Source organism: Microcaecilia unicolor, chromosome 7 (assembly GCF_901765095.1).
Source record: "Microcaecilia unicolor chromosome 7, aMicUni1.1, whole genome shotgun sequence".
Taxonomy (NCBI): Eukaryota; Metazoa; Chordata; class Amphibia; order Gymnophiona; family Siphonopidae; genus Microcaecilia; species Microcaecilia unicolor.
Genome location: NC_044037.1, coordinates 18,815,975 through 18,832,359, shown reverse-complemented (window position 1 = coordinate 18,832,359; position 16,385 = coordinate 18,815,975). Strand labels below are relative to the sequence as shown.

Below are 16,385 nucleotides of genomic sequence, written 5' to 3'. Positions count from 1 at the left end.
CAATACTTGGCGCACAGGTTTTAGTTTAGAAAGATCACGATTGACTATCATTGATTATAATATCCATTACTTACTATATAGGAGCAGAGTTTTTTAAGACCGAGGATTACAACGGAGTCCAAAGAACGCTGGCGTTTGAGCACATTAAGCGCAGTAACGCCAAGCTAGGACTGATGAGGTCTTTTTCTCTGCTTTGAGTGTATTATAGATAAAAGAAGAAAAAAGAAAAATAAGTTTAAAAAAAGGGATACCATTTAATACTTTGATTAGAAATTCAAAAACATTCAGCTCATCATTGCTATTACGGCCCTATCATTAAGCCAGCTGAGGCGGGGCCTCAGGTGGCACTCTTCCTGGAGTGGCATTTCCCCCTTCCTTCCTCCACCTCTTCCCCGAGTTTACCTTCTTTTTCCATTTTCCAAAAGGCGGCAGCCACAGCGATTCCCATATGCTGCTCTACCGCTGGCACCGGCCTCTTCTCTTTACTGTGGCCCACATCTCTGATGTAACTTCCTGTTTCCTTTGACGAGCCACAATAGAGAAGAGGCTGGTGCCAGCAGCCTATGGGAATCGCTGCCATTGCCGCCTTTTGGAAAATGGAAAACGAAGGTAAACTCGGAGAATGGGGTGAAGGATGGAAGGGAGAGATGCCAGACCGTGGCCCTGGGGGAGGGGGCAGCAGCATCTCAGCCCTGCCTCAGGCGGCATCTTGCCTTGGGCCACCCCTGCTAATGATAACATGGATTGACACTTTTTAGGTTAAAAGATGTATCTGTTCTAATTTAGATGGACACAAAGAACTGCTAGAAGGGTGTTACCAAAAGAAGGACACCAAATATCATTTATCGTCAATTGCTTTCTGATATATTAAATCCTCTTACCCTGTGGTACGTCCAGGCACTTCAAATTTCCTTAATGGCCAAAAGCAAAGATGGGTGTTTTCTCCTCAGAATTGCCCTTCTGCTAATGACGATTCATGCACCAATGGCAGCCACCTACCCTCCCATCTCAGTGCCCAGGTACTACATCAATGCCCCCTGCTGGTTCTGTTGGGTAGGATATTCGAATCTGAGTCCCTAGTGTCAGTGGCGTTCCTTGCCTGGATGGCACCCGGGGCGGAGCGCCGATGCGCCCCCTCCCCACTAAATTACACCTTCTCCCCCCTTCGGCGAAATGACACCCCCCCGGGTGCACGCCGCTGGGGGGGGGGGGGTGCCGCGGTGCACGCCTGCTCCGCGTTCGCTAAACTTCTTTGCTCGTTCGCTACAGCTCCCTCTACCCCGGAACAGGAAGTAACCTGTTCCGGGAGCTGCAGCGAACGAGCAAAGAAGTTTAGCGAATGCGGAGCAGGCGCGCGCCGCAGCACCCCCCCAGCGGCGTGCACCCGGGGCGGACTGCCCCCACCCCCCCCCCTTGGTACGCCACTGCCTAGTGTCACAGCGCACAGTTCTACAGCCTTGGAGCCCACTTTCAGACATAGTGACTGCCTGCGTTCTAGGTGTAGCTCGCTGTATCAGTTGTGGGCACCAAGTGTCTTCTCATTATCCCACATCAGTTAGAGCGTGATTTTAAGTTAAGTATGATTGTCCTACCTGGACACCGAGGGCAGCACAGGTGGGATACATGCACAGGGCTGGGACAGGAAAGACTCTGACATCTCACCCTGCTGCAGAGAACACTGCCATTCTAGAAGAAGCAAAAGGGCAGTCAACATTTTGGGATATACTAAAGTAATTTAACATTTACAAAAAGTGTGTGTTGGGGGGGGGGGTTGGGCAGAACCGTCTATAGGTAACAGAATCAAGGGTCAAGTTTCAAAGGACACTACGATAGCTAGAGAAATGGAAGCAGCCCTACTGGACATGGGGCCTAGAGTCCAGACCTGTCGATCTCTATTGCACCCTTAATATGGCGAATCTCAGAGCTGTTGATTTTATCAGTAACTGGGAATATCCTTGATTGTTTTCCTAGCTAATACAGAGCGCAACAGTGATAAAGACACTTTTGTCCCTCTACTCTGCTATATTTTCTATCTATATTGGTGCAGAGGCACAGATTCTACTTTTTTAAATCTTCCCCCCTCCCCCCCCCCCCCCCCCCCCCCGGCTGCTCACTGCTAGAGATTGTGGTGCTTATCACACACTTTCCTGGCTTCCTTATTATTTATTTATTTTATTGCATTTGTATCCCACATTCCCCCACCTATTTGCAGGCTGAATGTGGCTTACATAGATTTGTAAACATTGTCATTTCATGATATCAGATACAGTTAGTAATGTGTAGCGATCAAGGAAGGGAAGAGAGGGAGGAGAGTGATTAGGGTAGTTATAGAAGGTGGGCGTTCATGCTTGAGTGGGTTGGTGAAGTGACTTAAGAGGCATATTTTCAAAGCACTTTGGGAGGCTAAGTTCCATAGGTTTCTATGGAACTTTGGGAGGCTAAGTGCTTTGAAAATAAGCGAGGCTATATTTTCTCAATTGTAGGCCTTGTTGAAGAAGAATGTTTTCAGCGATTTTCGAAAGATAGTTGTTTGGTGATTACCCCCCTTAACCCTCACTGAAGATTATTCCAGGTGTCCACCACCATTTCTGTAACTGCATCTTTAAAAAATTTAGCTCAATGTATCTAACTACTTCCCCAAAATATGCTTCCTTGCCTGACTCCAGTGTAGTCTCTACCCCTTCCAGCCTCACATCATCACCTCTTACTATTCAGTTAGCAAGCCTGACTTTACAGGCAACTGCTTAAGATGCCAAATTTTGAAGCTGCCAGGGACCTCTTTTTCTTATTCTAAGACCTTTGCGAGTGTTGCTTCACCAGAGAACTCTCCAGAGTTACTGAGGGGAAGGCTTTGAGGTTGTGGGTGGTAAAGGCTCCAGCTCAAGGGGGTGGGTTCCTGGGTAAGTTACGGAGGGAAATGTTTCTGGTCATTTGAATGATGGTAGGAGTGGGAGGAGTTAGGAATAAATGTGATTGTTGGGGTTTGCACGAGGTCTTTGGTAGCCTCTACCCCCGCCGGGATCCTTGTGAAGAGGGGGGTGTCCTGGAAGGGTTCAAGAAACTAAGGCTGACCTAAGAGGAGGTTTCTGCCAGTAAAGCATTAACCATGAAGTGAAGGAGTGCTCCAGGTGGGCTAGGGGCAGTGGCGTTCCTGGCCTGGATGGCACCCGGGGCGGAGCGCTGATGTGCCCTCCCCCCCGGGTGCAGCGCGCCCCCCCCCCGCTAGATGACACCTCCCCCCTTCGGCGAAATGACACCCCCCGGGTGCACGCCGCTGGGGGGGGGGGGGTGCCGCGGCGTGCGCCTGCTCCTCCGAGTTCGCTAAACTTCGTTTGTTCGCTGTAGCTCCCTCTGCCCCGGAACAGGAAGTAACCTGTTCCGGGGCAGAGGGAGCTGCAGCGAACGAACAAAGTTTAGCGAACTCGGAGAAGCAGGCGTGCGCCGCGGCACCCCCCCCAGCGGCGTGCACCCGGGGCGGACCGCCCCCACCGCCCCCCCTCTGGTACGCCACTGAATAGGGGCAGGGCCGCCGAGAGGAGGGGGGCTAAATTCCCCGGACCTGGCCTCCAAGGGGGAACCCGGCGCTGGGGTCTCTCTCTCTTTCTCTCCTGCTCCTGATGGGCCCAGAGTGATCAGGTCCGACAGGAGCAGGAGCCAGGTCCCCCCCTCTAGCGCTGCTCTTCGCTCGCTTCTACTGCCGTGCCGAGCGGCTGTTTTCCCCCTCAGGCGCATGCTCGGTTTTGAAACCAAGCATATGCAACGAGAGAATAAAGCAGCCGCAGAGGAAGGGCAGGCATGGAGTGAAGAGCAGCCTTGGACTCTTCTGCTGGCGGGGCCTTGGGATCCCCGCCAGCCCCAAGGTACCTCAGTTGTGGCAGTGACAATCCTGGGGGGAGGGGCGGAAGCGGTGACAATCGGGGGGTGGCAGCGACCCTACACTGGGCCCGGTGGCAGCGGCCCTACCCCAGACTCAGCTCAGTCTCTCGGCAGCCCTGAATAGGGGATCCTAGCCTGGCAGCAGGAAAAGGAAAGATCTGTTCAGAGTCAAAGGTAGTAGCCCGGAAAGGTACTCCTTTGGGAAAGAAGTGTGTGGACAGACACGGAGATCTGATCCAGTGAAAGTGCTGGTCTTAGGTTGTTTCACCCAGAAGGGAAGGGTAAGGACAGGAGGAGCAGTAGGATTATAAACTGCAATTGAGAAGATACACCATATCCCTGAGTTTGGCTTTAGACTTATTGTTTGCATCCAATATCAAGTTGGATTACAAATTGATTTGATTTATGCTGGAAAGGATTTTGAACTGCCTGTTGCAGAGAGTTACAGTAAAGTTCCTGTTTGCATAAAAACCTGGACTGGAGTCTTTTCTTTGCATGGGAGTGAGAATCTGTTTCCTCTCAGAACTGACTGAGAAAAGTGAGTGGAGTGTAGTAACAGCCCTGGCTTAATATCCTACGCGGCCTTCCGGATTTTTTTATCTGGCCCCGGCCTGCGTCCAGTTCAGTGTGTGTGACTAGAAAAGCTACAGTGCTTTGAGGTCCTGGTCTCCTGGTGCCCCCTGAGCCGCTATGAGCTAGCTGGTGCCCAGACTGGTGAGACCAGGGTTACATTGGGTTGTGCTTGTATTCTATAAAGGAACCTGGGTGCTGTGGTTCCATTACAGAACAGCATACAAGAGCAGAATTCTGTCAAATTCTGACATCCCAAGACCTCAGGATTTATAGCTTGGAAATCGAACCCATTGGAGCCCAATATTCAGAAAATGCTGAGCTCCTAATTTTATACTCCTAAATTTCTGCAGTATTTTCAGCCAGACTTAAGAGCATAACTTTTCAGCTGAAAATTCTTCTTAATTTAAGAGCTTAAAAGTTACGCTGATAAATGTAAGCCTGCCATTCATGTTCCTAGATTTATGGCCCTAGTGCTGAAAATCAGTGCTATGCTTCTTACTTCTTTTCCCTGCCAGGCAGGGCTTGTGGTTGGGAGGTGCGGATAGTGCTGGGCAGACTTATACGGTCTGTGCCAGAGCCGGTGGTGGGAGGCAGGGCTGGTGGTTGGGAGGTGGGGATAGTGCTGGGCAGACTTATACGGTCTGTGCCAGAGCCGGTGGTAGGAGGCGGGGCGGGTGGTTGGGGGGCGGGGATAGTGCTGGGCAGACTCATACGGTCTGTGCCCTGAAAAAGACAGGTACAAATCAAGGTAAGTTATACACAAAAAATGGCACATGTGAGTTTATCTTGTTGGGCAGACTGGATGGACCGTGCAGGTCTTTTTCTGCCGTTATCTACTATGTTACTATGTATGTAAATCCGCCTCTGTTTCCACTGTTCTCGCTAAACTGAGTGGGAGTCATCCAACTGAATTGCTGCTGGGAGGGGGGGGGGGGTGCGCTTCAATATTGTTTTTTTCAATTCACTAGGGACAGGCAGGTTCCCTGGAGTCCTGCAGAGCATGCCTGTCCCTCACTCTTGAAAATGTCATAGTGAAACAGCACACCCTGCTGGCAGGACTGAAGGTGGAGGACTCCTGCTTAGCTTAGAGGGTATAGTGGTTGCCACACACTTTTCTTGTTCCTAAAATATCGGGCCCCTGGTTTCTAACACCATACTTCAGCTTTCATTTTGCCATGAACACCCATGTTTCCAAAGCTGCAAATAAAAAAAAAGGGTTTCTGTTGCTTGAAAACTTGCAAGATCAGACAGTCATAGTAACATAGTAGATGACAGCAGATAAAGACCTGTACGGTCTATCCAGTCTGTCCACTGTAAGTACAAAGATGCACTCTACCTCTGAACAGAGACAATTCACACAGTAAACCAATCCATAGGGCTCAAGGTAAGGGTGCCACCGTTCTCCAATCCGGTACTTCTTCTCTTGAAACACACAGTACGTTTCCGAACCTATACAAAGGGCAGAGGAAGGACAGTGAATGGGAGCAATTCTGCCTTTCGCTGCAGACCACTTTCTTCAAGCAAGAAAAATAAATCAAAGAATGAAAATGAAAATTAATGAGAAAAAAAAACAAAAGAAAATAAAGAAAATATATGAAAGAAGTACAATTGGTATCAGGAGGAAGGGACTAGAATGAAACAGAAAGAGGAGGTTCTGGATTGGCATTTATTTATACCCAAGTGGCGTAGCTAGGGTAGTTGACACCCGGAGCCGGTCATTTTTTAACACCCCCGTCCCAAATCCAGTACTAGGCATACCGAGAATACAAAACACTCACGACCTATAGAGCAATTTTACCATACCATAAGCAGTCATTTCTACGAGTCACACAAGGAAAAGGAAAGCATCTTAAACACTACAGTGAGCACTAGAACATCAATTCACCTATTGTAAAACGAAAACAGACAGCTTAGTACAGATCGTCGATCCTGCACAGTCAATGCCAACTGAAAGCCATGTCTTTTTCACAAACACAGATACACCCTAATCCACTATAGAATAAGTAATCATAAACTTTCTATTTAGACAAAAATTAAACTGAACCCCCAAGATGCCAGACTCTGCATACAATGCAACGCCACAGAAACAGAAAATGTCCCCGAGTACTGTGCAAAATATAAAGACAGCAGATGCCATCTACTAACATCAGCCCTCTTCTCTCAGCACCCGTATCAGCCCCCAGCCCCAGCATCAAACACATCTCCAAGCTCCCAACCCCCCCCCCCTTCCCACCTGCCCCTTGTCAACCCCCATTGAAGTAGCGTGGTGAGGTTCTTCTAAATGTCAGGTGATTATAAATGCATAGCTTCCAACATACCCAGGTCAAGGAGGGAGATTTTAGGCCAGTCCTGGCTTTCTTACAACCCTATAATGATGCAATATGGGACCTGCAGCTTGGATTTCAAGAGGCAGAATCAGGGACTATAAATCCCAAGCACTGCCTGCAGCTCCCTTCTGCAACTGGGTAACTTGTCCTTCTGCCCGCCAGTTCCAAATTGTTTAAAAGTCTCACAAAACTGGAACTGAAGAACCTTACTTGAAAAAAGACCCTTCCCTATTCTGGGAATATGGAAAGAAAATCCTTATTGAATAAGGCCCTCAGCCTTTTCCCACCCACTGATTTTGAGCTCCTTTTGCCAAATGCATACACAAACAATGAAATAATAAAGTGCTTAGAAAAATGTAACTTATCTCCAACTTTTTAACAACATTTACAGTTCTAACGCCATAAAACACAGAATCCCACCTACTTCAAAAGCATGGTTTATTTAAGGATACTCTTTTTTTCACCAAGTGAATTTCTTATGCTCGTCAAAAGTGCCAGATGGATATCATTGAGAACTGAAGGCCTCCTTCTATTCACAGAACAAATTACTGTCCTATCTCAGAAAGGTACAGAAAGAGAGCAGTAGGGCATTCCCAACAACAATATACCTCAATACTGCTCTGTTGGGACCACCTCCCATGATGAGAGAGCAGTCTTTTGGCTCCTCTGCCAACATGGGTGCCCCTGAGCATGAGAGTATGCTGTAATGGCCCATTCTGAAGGGCCGTTCAAGCATGAATTAATCAAGAGCAACAGTGGAGGAGTGGCCTAGTGGTTAGGGTGGTGGACTCTGGTCCTGAGGAACTGAGTTTGATTCCCACTTCAGGCACAGGCAGCTCCTTGTGACTCTGGGCAAGTCACTTAACCCTCCATTGCCCCAGGTACAAATAAGTACCTGTATACAATATGTAAGCCGCATTGAGCCTGCCATGAGTGGGAAAGCACGGGGTACAAATGTAACAAAAATAAAATAAATAAATCACAATGCAACAAGTATAAACATATATAAAAATATATATTTCAGAAAATTATTGAAGACCACCATGTTCAAAAAGGCATACCTTCCAGACTCAACCTAATCTTAATTTTTCCTGTTTTCAGCAAAATCCATGGACCTTATTATCTTATATTACCCTGTACTATCTTTTGTTATCTCTGTTGTTTTATATGATACCTATACGCTTAATAACCTACTATTACATTGTTCATTTATACTTTCTGAACTGTAGCCTACCCTATGGTTATGTGTAAGCCACATTGAGCCTACAACTAATGGGAAAATGTGGGGTATAAATGTATTAAATAAATAAATAAATAAATATTGATATCCAATATAATACAAATGAATGTGAATCATAATTCATCCAATTCGTTTGCTAGTGAACGCTAACGCTGGTGTGCAGCTATTCTAGTGAAAAATATATATATATTTCTTGGACCAGAGTCTTCTATAACGATTGTTGTTAAATCGTGCACACAGCCTTTTTAAAGGTAGAGTGTTTGTGAATAAAGGCGCGTCCAACTGAATACCCTTCAAGGACTGATATCCAGATAATACATACATGGTGTAACAGACTCCTGACGCAGGCCAGTTGGGCCGAAACACAGCTGTGTCGAGTCATATCACCTCAATAAATCCATTTAGTATTTTTTCATTTTTGCTTGTGTCGTCTCCTTTTTTGATTTTTATATTTTATTTATAATTTTGTTTTATATTTTTTCTCCCTTCAGTATATTTTGCATTCTTTACTTTTCAGAATTTTCCTGTTTCTACTGTTTTTTTGTTCATTTTTGGTTCTTCTTCATTGTTTTCTTTTTTTTCCCTTCTTTTGCGTCATCTTCGCTGTTTTTGACTGTCATAATTCATCCAAAACATATGAAATTAACAAACTGGGATCATGTGATGCGGTGAGCTTAGCGACGGTGTTCTGCTAAGGCTCCGGGATCCCTGCTCTTCTATCAGTGCTATACGCTGCCCTATTACACTATTTGTACCCATTTTCTTTCAAAGATCTCCCTCTGAGGACTGCATGGACAAATTTATACAGAAATCAGGTACCACAATGGCGAACAAACCTGTGAAAACAGACAAGAGGTGCACAGGCGGTAGTGAAGCTAAGATGCGTCTCCTGTTGTGGCAGCCTTTTCAGATACCCAGTTGGCACAACTAACTCTGGCAGTGGAAAAAGCACTGGAACCCCAACTGGTGGGTGCATTATCAAACAAAATGGACTTGTTCCAAGCAGCATTGGATGGGATTGCGTCCCGCATGGGAGTACTCGAGATGCTGTGCATGCACTGGGGACTTGAGCAGCAAGTCAGAGATCAGGAAGCAAAACTCGAAGACCTTGAAAACCATTCCAGTCGGAACAATCTTCATATCATTAGGTTCCTGAACGCAACCTAACCTCTTGGCTTGAGGACTGGCTTACACAAGAACTTTTGCTCTCTGACCACATGGGTCCTTTGACCTTGGAATATGCCTATCACATGAGGCGCCAGCTGGAAGACCGCTAACTGCCCAGGGTCATCGTGGCTCGGGTCCTCAATTACCGACATAAGTTGAACATTGTGCATGGCTGTAGCCTGAAACATGACCCTATCTTAATCTTTCAGGACTAAACTCCAGCCTTACAAGAGCACAAGCAAAAGTTTCTCTCTTTCTGCATGGACTTGGCAAATAAGGGCCAGCATTTTCTGCTGGTGTGCCCAGCCCTGCTCAAATTTTCATCACTGTAGTGGAAGCCAGGGACTGCCTGCAGGCTGGTGTATCCCTCTCTTCCTCTCCCTGTTGCGGGGGTTTGAGTACTCATCTTTGTCTGTTTACCTAGCTCCCCTTTCCCTTTTACTGTATAACTGTTGTCTCTGGGGGATATCTCCTCTTTCTTTACAGGATAACGGGGTGCACTTTTGTTTTTGTTGGGCTTTTACTGTTCACCATCTTAGTTTGAGAGGCAGGACTTCCTGTATCAATAGTGTGAGATCTGCTTTCCTTGTGATGTGTCTCACTTGGGTAATGTTGGGGTTGTTTCTGGGGTTTTGGGCATGGGGTTGGGTTTTGGGAGGGCAGGGGTGGTCAGGAGGGGCTATTTTACAATTGGTCTTTGAGTGACGGGTGCATACAAGGTTGGATGGCTGTGGCTATGTATGGTAGATTGCTTTTATTGTATCAATGGGCTAGCTGGGGTGAGTGTCTTGTAGAAGTAGGCTTTATGTCTTTATGTGGCTCCTCGTTGTGCCCACCACATGGGATTACGTACTAATGGTGCTTCTTCAAAGTGAAGGGCACCTGGAGTGTCCTTGGGCCATATATTTTGGACCTGCTCCCTGATTCGGAGTTTTTGGAACTCTTTCCTGGGCGTGGTCTCTAGACCTTGGCACTGTAGGTTTCATCATGACCTTTTGCTACTTTTTAATACTCCCGCACTGTCCTCTCCTGTCCTAAGAGGTATGAAAAGTTTTATGATTCGGGCAGCGGTAACGACTAAGAAAACTATTCTACTCTGTTGGCTTTCTTCCAGACCTCCAACTCTACAACAGTGGTGGTCTTGTATGCTGGCCTTTCTCTTGCTGTACGGGATATCTCTTCTCCACCAGGAGGTCAGTTTCAACCCATGTGGACTCCTTTCTGGAACACACTCTCACCAGTGGCCCGCGGTTGCCTGTTGAACTTATGACTCAGTCACTCTCTGTTTTTGGTTTGGGGGTGGGGAGGAGGGGAGAGAGGGGGGAGGGCTAGAGGGGAAGTGATATTTTGATGTCTTCTGATATTTGCTCTTCTTAATGTCTTTTGTTGGTGCTTTAATAAAAAATGATTCGAAACACATAAAACTACCAAATTGATCAACTGTGATAAACATGCAAATTGGTGTGTGTGTGAGTTATAAAAAAGCAAATATCGACTGTGTGATGAAAAATACGTATGAACGAAGTGACTGTTGTATCAGACCCCTGATGCAGGCCCATGTCAAGTATAATAAAGGACTCGTGACTAACCCATGCATGGTGGTTGGGAGGCAGGGATAGTGCTGGGCAGACTTGTACGATCTGTGCCAGAGCCAGTGGTGGGAGGCGGGGCTGGTGGTTGGGAGGCGGGGATAGTGCTGGGCAGACTTATACGGTCTGTGCCCTGAAGAGGACAGGTACAAATCAAGGTAGGGTACACAAAAAGTAGCACATATGAGTTATCTTGTTGGGCAGACTGGATGGACCGTGCAGGTCTTTTTCTGCCGTCATCTACTATGTTACTATGTTACTATCCACCTTATAATCGAAAGAGAAAAACGCCTAGATTTCGACCCAAATCGGGAGATAGACGTTTATCTCACAAAAACGAATAAATCGGTATAATCGAAAGCCGATTTTGGACGTTTTCAACTGCACTCCGTCGCAGATGCGGACAAAGTTGATGGGGGCGTGTCAGAGGTGTGGTGAAGGTGGAACTGGGGCGTGGTTATCGGCCGAGGAGAGATGTACGCGTTAGGGCGATAATCGAAAAAATAAAGGCGTTTTAGCGAACATTTAGGACACTTTTGTTGGACCCTTTTTTCACACGAACAGGTCCCAAAAAAGTGCTCTAAATGACCAGATGACCATCAGAGGGAATCGGGGATGACCTCCCCTGACTCCCCCAGTGGTCACTAACCCCCTCCCACCACAAAAAATGATGTTTCACAACTTTTTATTTTCACCCTCAAATGTCATACCCACCTCCCTGGCAGCAGTATGCAGGTCCCTGGAGCAGTTGTTAGGGGGTGCAGTGGACTTCAGGCAGGTGGACCCAGGCCCATCCCCCCCCTACCTGTTACAATTGAGCTGCTTAATGCTTAGTCGTCCAACCCCCCCCAAACCCACTGTACCCACATGTAGGTGCCCCCCTTCACCCCTTAGGGCTATAGTAATGGTGTAGACTTGTGGGCAGTGGGTTTTGAGGGGGATTTGGGGGGCTCAACACACAAGGGAAGGGTGCTATGCACCTGGGAGCTCTTTTACCTTTTTTTTTTTTTTTTTTGTAAAAGTGCCCCCTAGGGTGCCCGGTTGGTGTCCTGGCATGTGAGGGGGACCAGTGCACTACGACTCCTGGATTTATTCATTTTTGAGCTGGACGTCTATTTTTTTCGAAAATACGGTTCGGTCCGCCCCTTCACGGACCCATTCTCGGAGATAAACGCCCATGGAGATAGACGTTTTCGTTCGATTATGCCCCTCTATGTAACCCATGCATGAACGGACCTCGGTGCTTTTTTCTTTTTCCTTTGTTGTGGGCGCTTCGACCCTCTCTTTTGCTGTCCTGATCTGATTTAAGCCAGAAGTGAAAGACTCTAGCACTCTGCCAGATGTCTTGAGAAATCCATTTAAAAAGACATTCAGTGACTGGAAAGCACCTTTTAAGGCAGTTTGAAAGATATCTGGACTCAAGAGAGCCCAGGCAGATCGTTATAGAAAGACAGCAGACAGAAGTAAACAGAAGGCAAATTCCTGTTTAAAGAGTGGCCCAGGATGTAGTCTATTGTAAAACATTAGACTTTACAATAAGTAGATTTAAGGGATTAATCATTTATGTTTCAAGGGTTCAATTTTGGTTTACATGCAGTTCTCACAGAGGAAGATGCACTAAAGTCGTCGGTAATTCCCGTTCCCTACCGATTCCATAGCGAATCGGTAGGGAACGGGAATTGACTAAGGAAAGGGAATGCAAATGAGCTACTCGTTGTAGCTCCGTTGCATTCACCATTGCCTCGGTAGCCAGTCGGAGAATCGGGACGTCCCATTCGGTTATGCTCCTCTTCTTGGGTCTCTTCAGCCAATCAAAGCGCAGCTAGCTTGCTGGTGTCAGCTACACGCACTCTGATTGGCTGAAGAGACCTGGAAGAGGAGCATAATGGAAAGGGACGTCCCGAACTCCGGATTGACTCACAGGTCCCCGATTCCCTTCTCTTCGCTGCTACAGAAGGTGAGCAGCGCCGGGGAGACAAAACTAAAAAAAAAAAAAAAAACCAACAGCGAAAAGACGTCCCTCACAAGCGCAGGCAGAGTACGTCCATAAAGGACGCCCCTCACGTGCGCTCGCTGCTTTTTTTTTTCTTTTTTTACCTTTTTTTGGGGCCCTTTTCCTTTCCGATTCCCTCACAGGAGCGCTAACGAGAGGTGCAGACCTCACGTTAGGGTTTCCACGGTAAGGGAATTGGAAAAACGGTAGTGCATCTCATTATAATAGCCTTTGGATAATTTCCATTCCGTTTTCGTTGCCTGCTACCGTGACAGGAAAAATGCCCTTAGTGCATGCCCCCGGTAAACTACTTGCGTTTTAAACTGCCTGGAACCAGTTTAAAACGCAAGTTGTGGGCTCGTTAGGTTTTGTGCATCTGGCTCTTAGTGCCTTTGTCATCATTTAACACTGTGGAAGTAACTTTGTCCCAGCAGCAGTCTGCCACTTCCAGATCGCTTTTAACAAGCCCAGCTCTGCATGGACACTAGCTGCCAACTTACCCTGTTCCAGCAGGGACATATGAGGCTGGTCCTGGATTTCTGACAACCGTGACAACAGGGCTCCACAGTTCTTTCCTGGAAAGACACCTTGCCAGTCTGGTTATCAGGATTATGAATATGTATGAAACAAATCTGCTCATACTGTGTGCGAGCGTAACTCATGCATATTCATTGGGGCAGAGCAGCCAAGTTACCCATTCCAGGTGGGAGACTTTTGTGACCGGACCTGGATTTCTGCCATCCTCAGCTGGTGCATTATGGGACCTGCAACCCTGATTTCAAAGGATAGAATCATGGACTACAAATACTACACTGCTTTGGGATGCAAGTTTATCAATAGAAATAAAATAAAATAAAACATGGAAAAGAAAATAAGATGATACCTTTTTTATTGGACATAACGTAATATTATTATTATTATTTATTGCATTTGTACCCCATATTTTCCACCTTTTTGCAGGCTCAATGTGGCTTACAGAGTATGATATAGTCGTTACATGATTTTAGGGATTAATACATTTCTTGATTAGCTTTCGAAGGTTGCCCTTCTTCCTCAGATCGGAAATAAGCAAATGTTGGTAGACGACAGTATATATGAGTGAAACATCAAAGCATTTCAGTGACAGTCTAACAGGATGGGGGTGGATAGGTGAGAGACAGGATGGGGGACAAAGCAGTACAATTTTATGGTTTATAATGGGCTAGAAAACCCAGATCTTTAAGTCCTGTCCGGTGGGTGTCAAAATATTTAATCATTCTGACTTCAAAGGTCTTACGTTCCTGTATTGTTTTAAAGTTCCCTTTCAGGATTCTTACCATGAAGTCACTGGTACAGTGTTCTGGTTTTGTAAAGTGCTGCCCCACAGGCGTGACATCGTTATTGGTACTGGCATTTTTCATATGGTGTCTATGTAAATTAAATCTCTTCTTTAGCATCTGACTTGTTTCTCCAATGTAGCAGCCTTCGTCGCATTTTTTACACTGAATGATATATACCACATTGGAAGATGAGCACGTGAAAGATTCCTTAATGTTGAATATTTTTCCTTTGTGAATGACCGTAGGGTCCTGTGAAATGACCTGACGAAGAAGGGCAACCTTCGAAAGCTAATCAAGAAATGTATTGAGTTATGTCCAATAAAAAAGGTATCATCTTATTTTCTTTTCCATGTTTTATTTGGTTTGATTTCTATAGATTCTACATGGAATGTTGCTATTCCACTAGCAACATTCCATGTAGAAGTCGGCCCTTGTAGATCAGCAATGTGGCCGCGCAGGCTTCTGCTTCTGTGAGTCTGACGTCCTGCACGTACGTGCAGGACGTCAGACTCACAGAAACAGAAGCCTGCGCAGCCTTCTACATGGAATGTTGCAAGTGGAATAGCAACATTCCATGTAGAATCTCCAATAGTAGCAACATTCCATGTAGAATCTCCAATAGTATCGATTTTACTGTCATAGTAATGCTTGAATGTTTTCACTTATATACACTGTCAGCTAGCACATTTGCTTATTTCCGATCTGACAAAGAAGGGCAACCTTCGAAAGCTAATCAAGAAATGTATTGAGTTATGTCCAATAAAAAAGGTATCATCTTATTTTCTTTTCCATGTTTTATTTTGTTTTATTTCTATTGATTACCTTTAAAAGTGGACTAACACGGCTACCACACCTCTCTACTCAGGACCGGCCAAAAAGTCTCCCTCCTGGAATGGGTAACTTGGCAGCTAATGTGGAATCCTGAAAAACTTGATGGCTAGGTGTGCCTCAGGGTGCTTTATTGGACCAGCTGTGCTGACATTAGGGGGTAGAATCGAATTAGGGGCTACAGTTACCATACTGCATAAGACCTGGATTCAAACGTCCCTACTGGAATTGAAATTTTTAAGATGAGCTACCTTCAGCCAGTGCTGGAGAGAGTGTGATATAACTATACAAGTTGTTTTCTCTGTCTTAAAAGGGATTATACATATCATCTATGAGAAATGCAATTCTTCTTTTTCTGTGACCACTGGAGATTTGGTTATTTCTTGCCCCTGATGCAGGCATCAGTCGAAATGTGGCCACATTGGGCTCTTTTTACATTAAGTGAATACATTCCACTCAAATAAAGCAATCATTACCATACTGCTATTTTTGGTGAAAAAGGAAAGGCGAACGGGGTGAGACTTGATATACCGCCTTTCTGTGGTTACAATCAAAGTGGTTGATCTATTATATACAGGTACTTATTTTGCACCAGGGGTAATGGAGGGTTAAGTAATTTGGCCAGAGTCACAAGGAGCTGTACTAGGAATCAAACCCAGCTCACCAGTATCAAAGCCCAAATCCACTAACCACTAGGGCTACTCCTCCACTCCAGTGTGTTCTGCCTGCTAGAATTAGCTAAGGGGTAACTGTGTGTTTTGCGTTTCCTGCACCCCAGGAGGTAAGAGAAATGCAGGAGGGGGATTTGGAGGTGATGCACCAGGGGTGGGGTGGGAACAACGCTGCACCCGGGGGGGGGGGGGGAGGATGCAGAGTGGCGATCTGCCCTGGGTGACAGCCGACCAAAGAACACCACTGTGCTATTGAAAAATACGAGCAGACTGCACACAACGGCAGCACCAGACCTGACATAAATTATAGCACATTAAAGGTAGGCACCCCTTCCTGTGCATTGCACAGAATGCTCATTATAATATTAACGAGCTTGTTGTATTACATTTGCATAGGATTCTCAGTAGCAGCTACGGCAAACAGGTAAAGCCCTGCAAAACCCTTTGTGCATACAACTGGTCTAAAGCAAACGTCGCAACCACGGTAAGCTTTGTACCTTGGCCCTTGAGTTAGAAAGGTGCAAAAGGCCGGCCTCTTCACGCAGCGCAAGAATGGAAAGACAGAAACATTACCTACCACAAAAAATGTAAACACCTACAACATAATAATAAATACAATATGCATAATTCATAAAATATCAAATATAATTGAGAAGCATGTGGGAAAGAACTTCGGAAAAGGCAGAAAGAGACCAAAACACGCACAATTAAAAAAGAAAATGTCCAGACAACAACAGCAGGAAAGATAACATTGTATTTTCAGCAGGTAGAGATTGGAAATCTTCACTTCTCTCTGTCTTTG

The 16,385-nt window shown here is 46.0% G+C and overlaps 1 protein-coding gene across 1 annotated transcript in view; it reads right to left on the bottom strand.

Annotated features, from left to right (window-relative positions):
- Positions 1–16,385, bottom strand: part of CHRDL1 (chordin like 1) — a 64,003-nt gene that overhangs the window by 24,290 nt on the left and 23,328 nt on the right. The window contains exons 3-4 of the mRNA XM_030209749.1: positions 5,786–5,898; positions 1,593–1,686 (exon numbers count right to left, since the gene is read on the bottom strand). Coding sequence (XP_030065609.1) covers positions 1,593–1,686; positions 5,786–5,898 — 207 coding nt within the window. The remainder of the gene's footprint in view (positions 1–1,592; positions 1,687–5,785; positions 5,899–16,385) is intronic.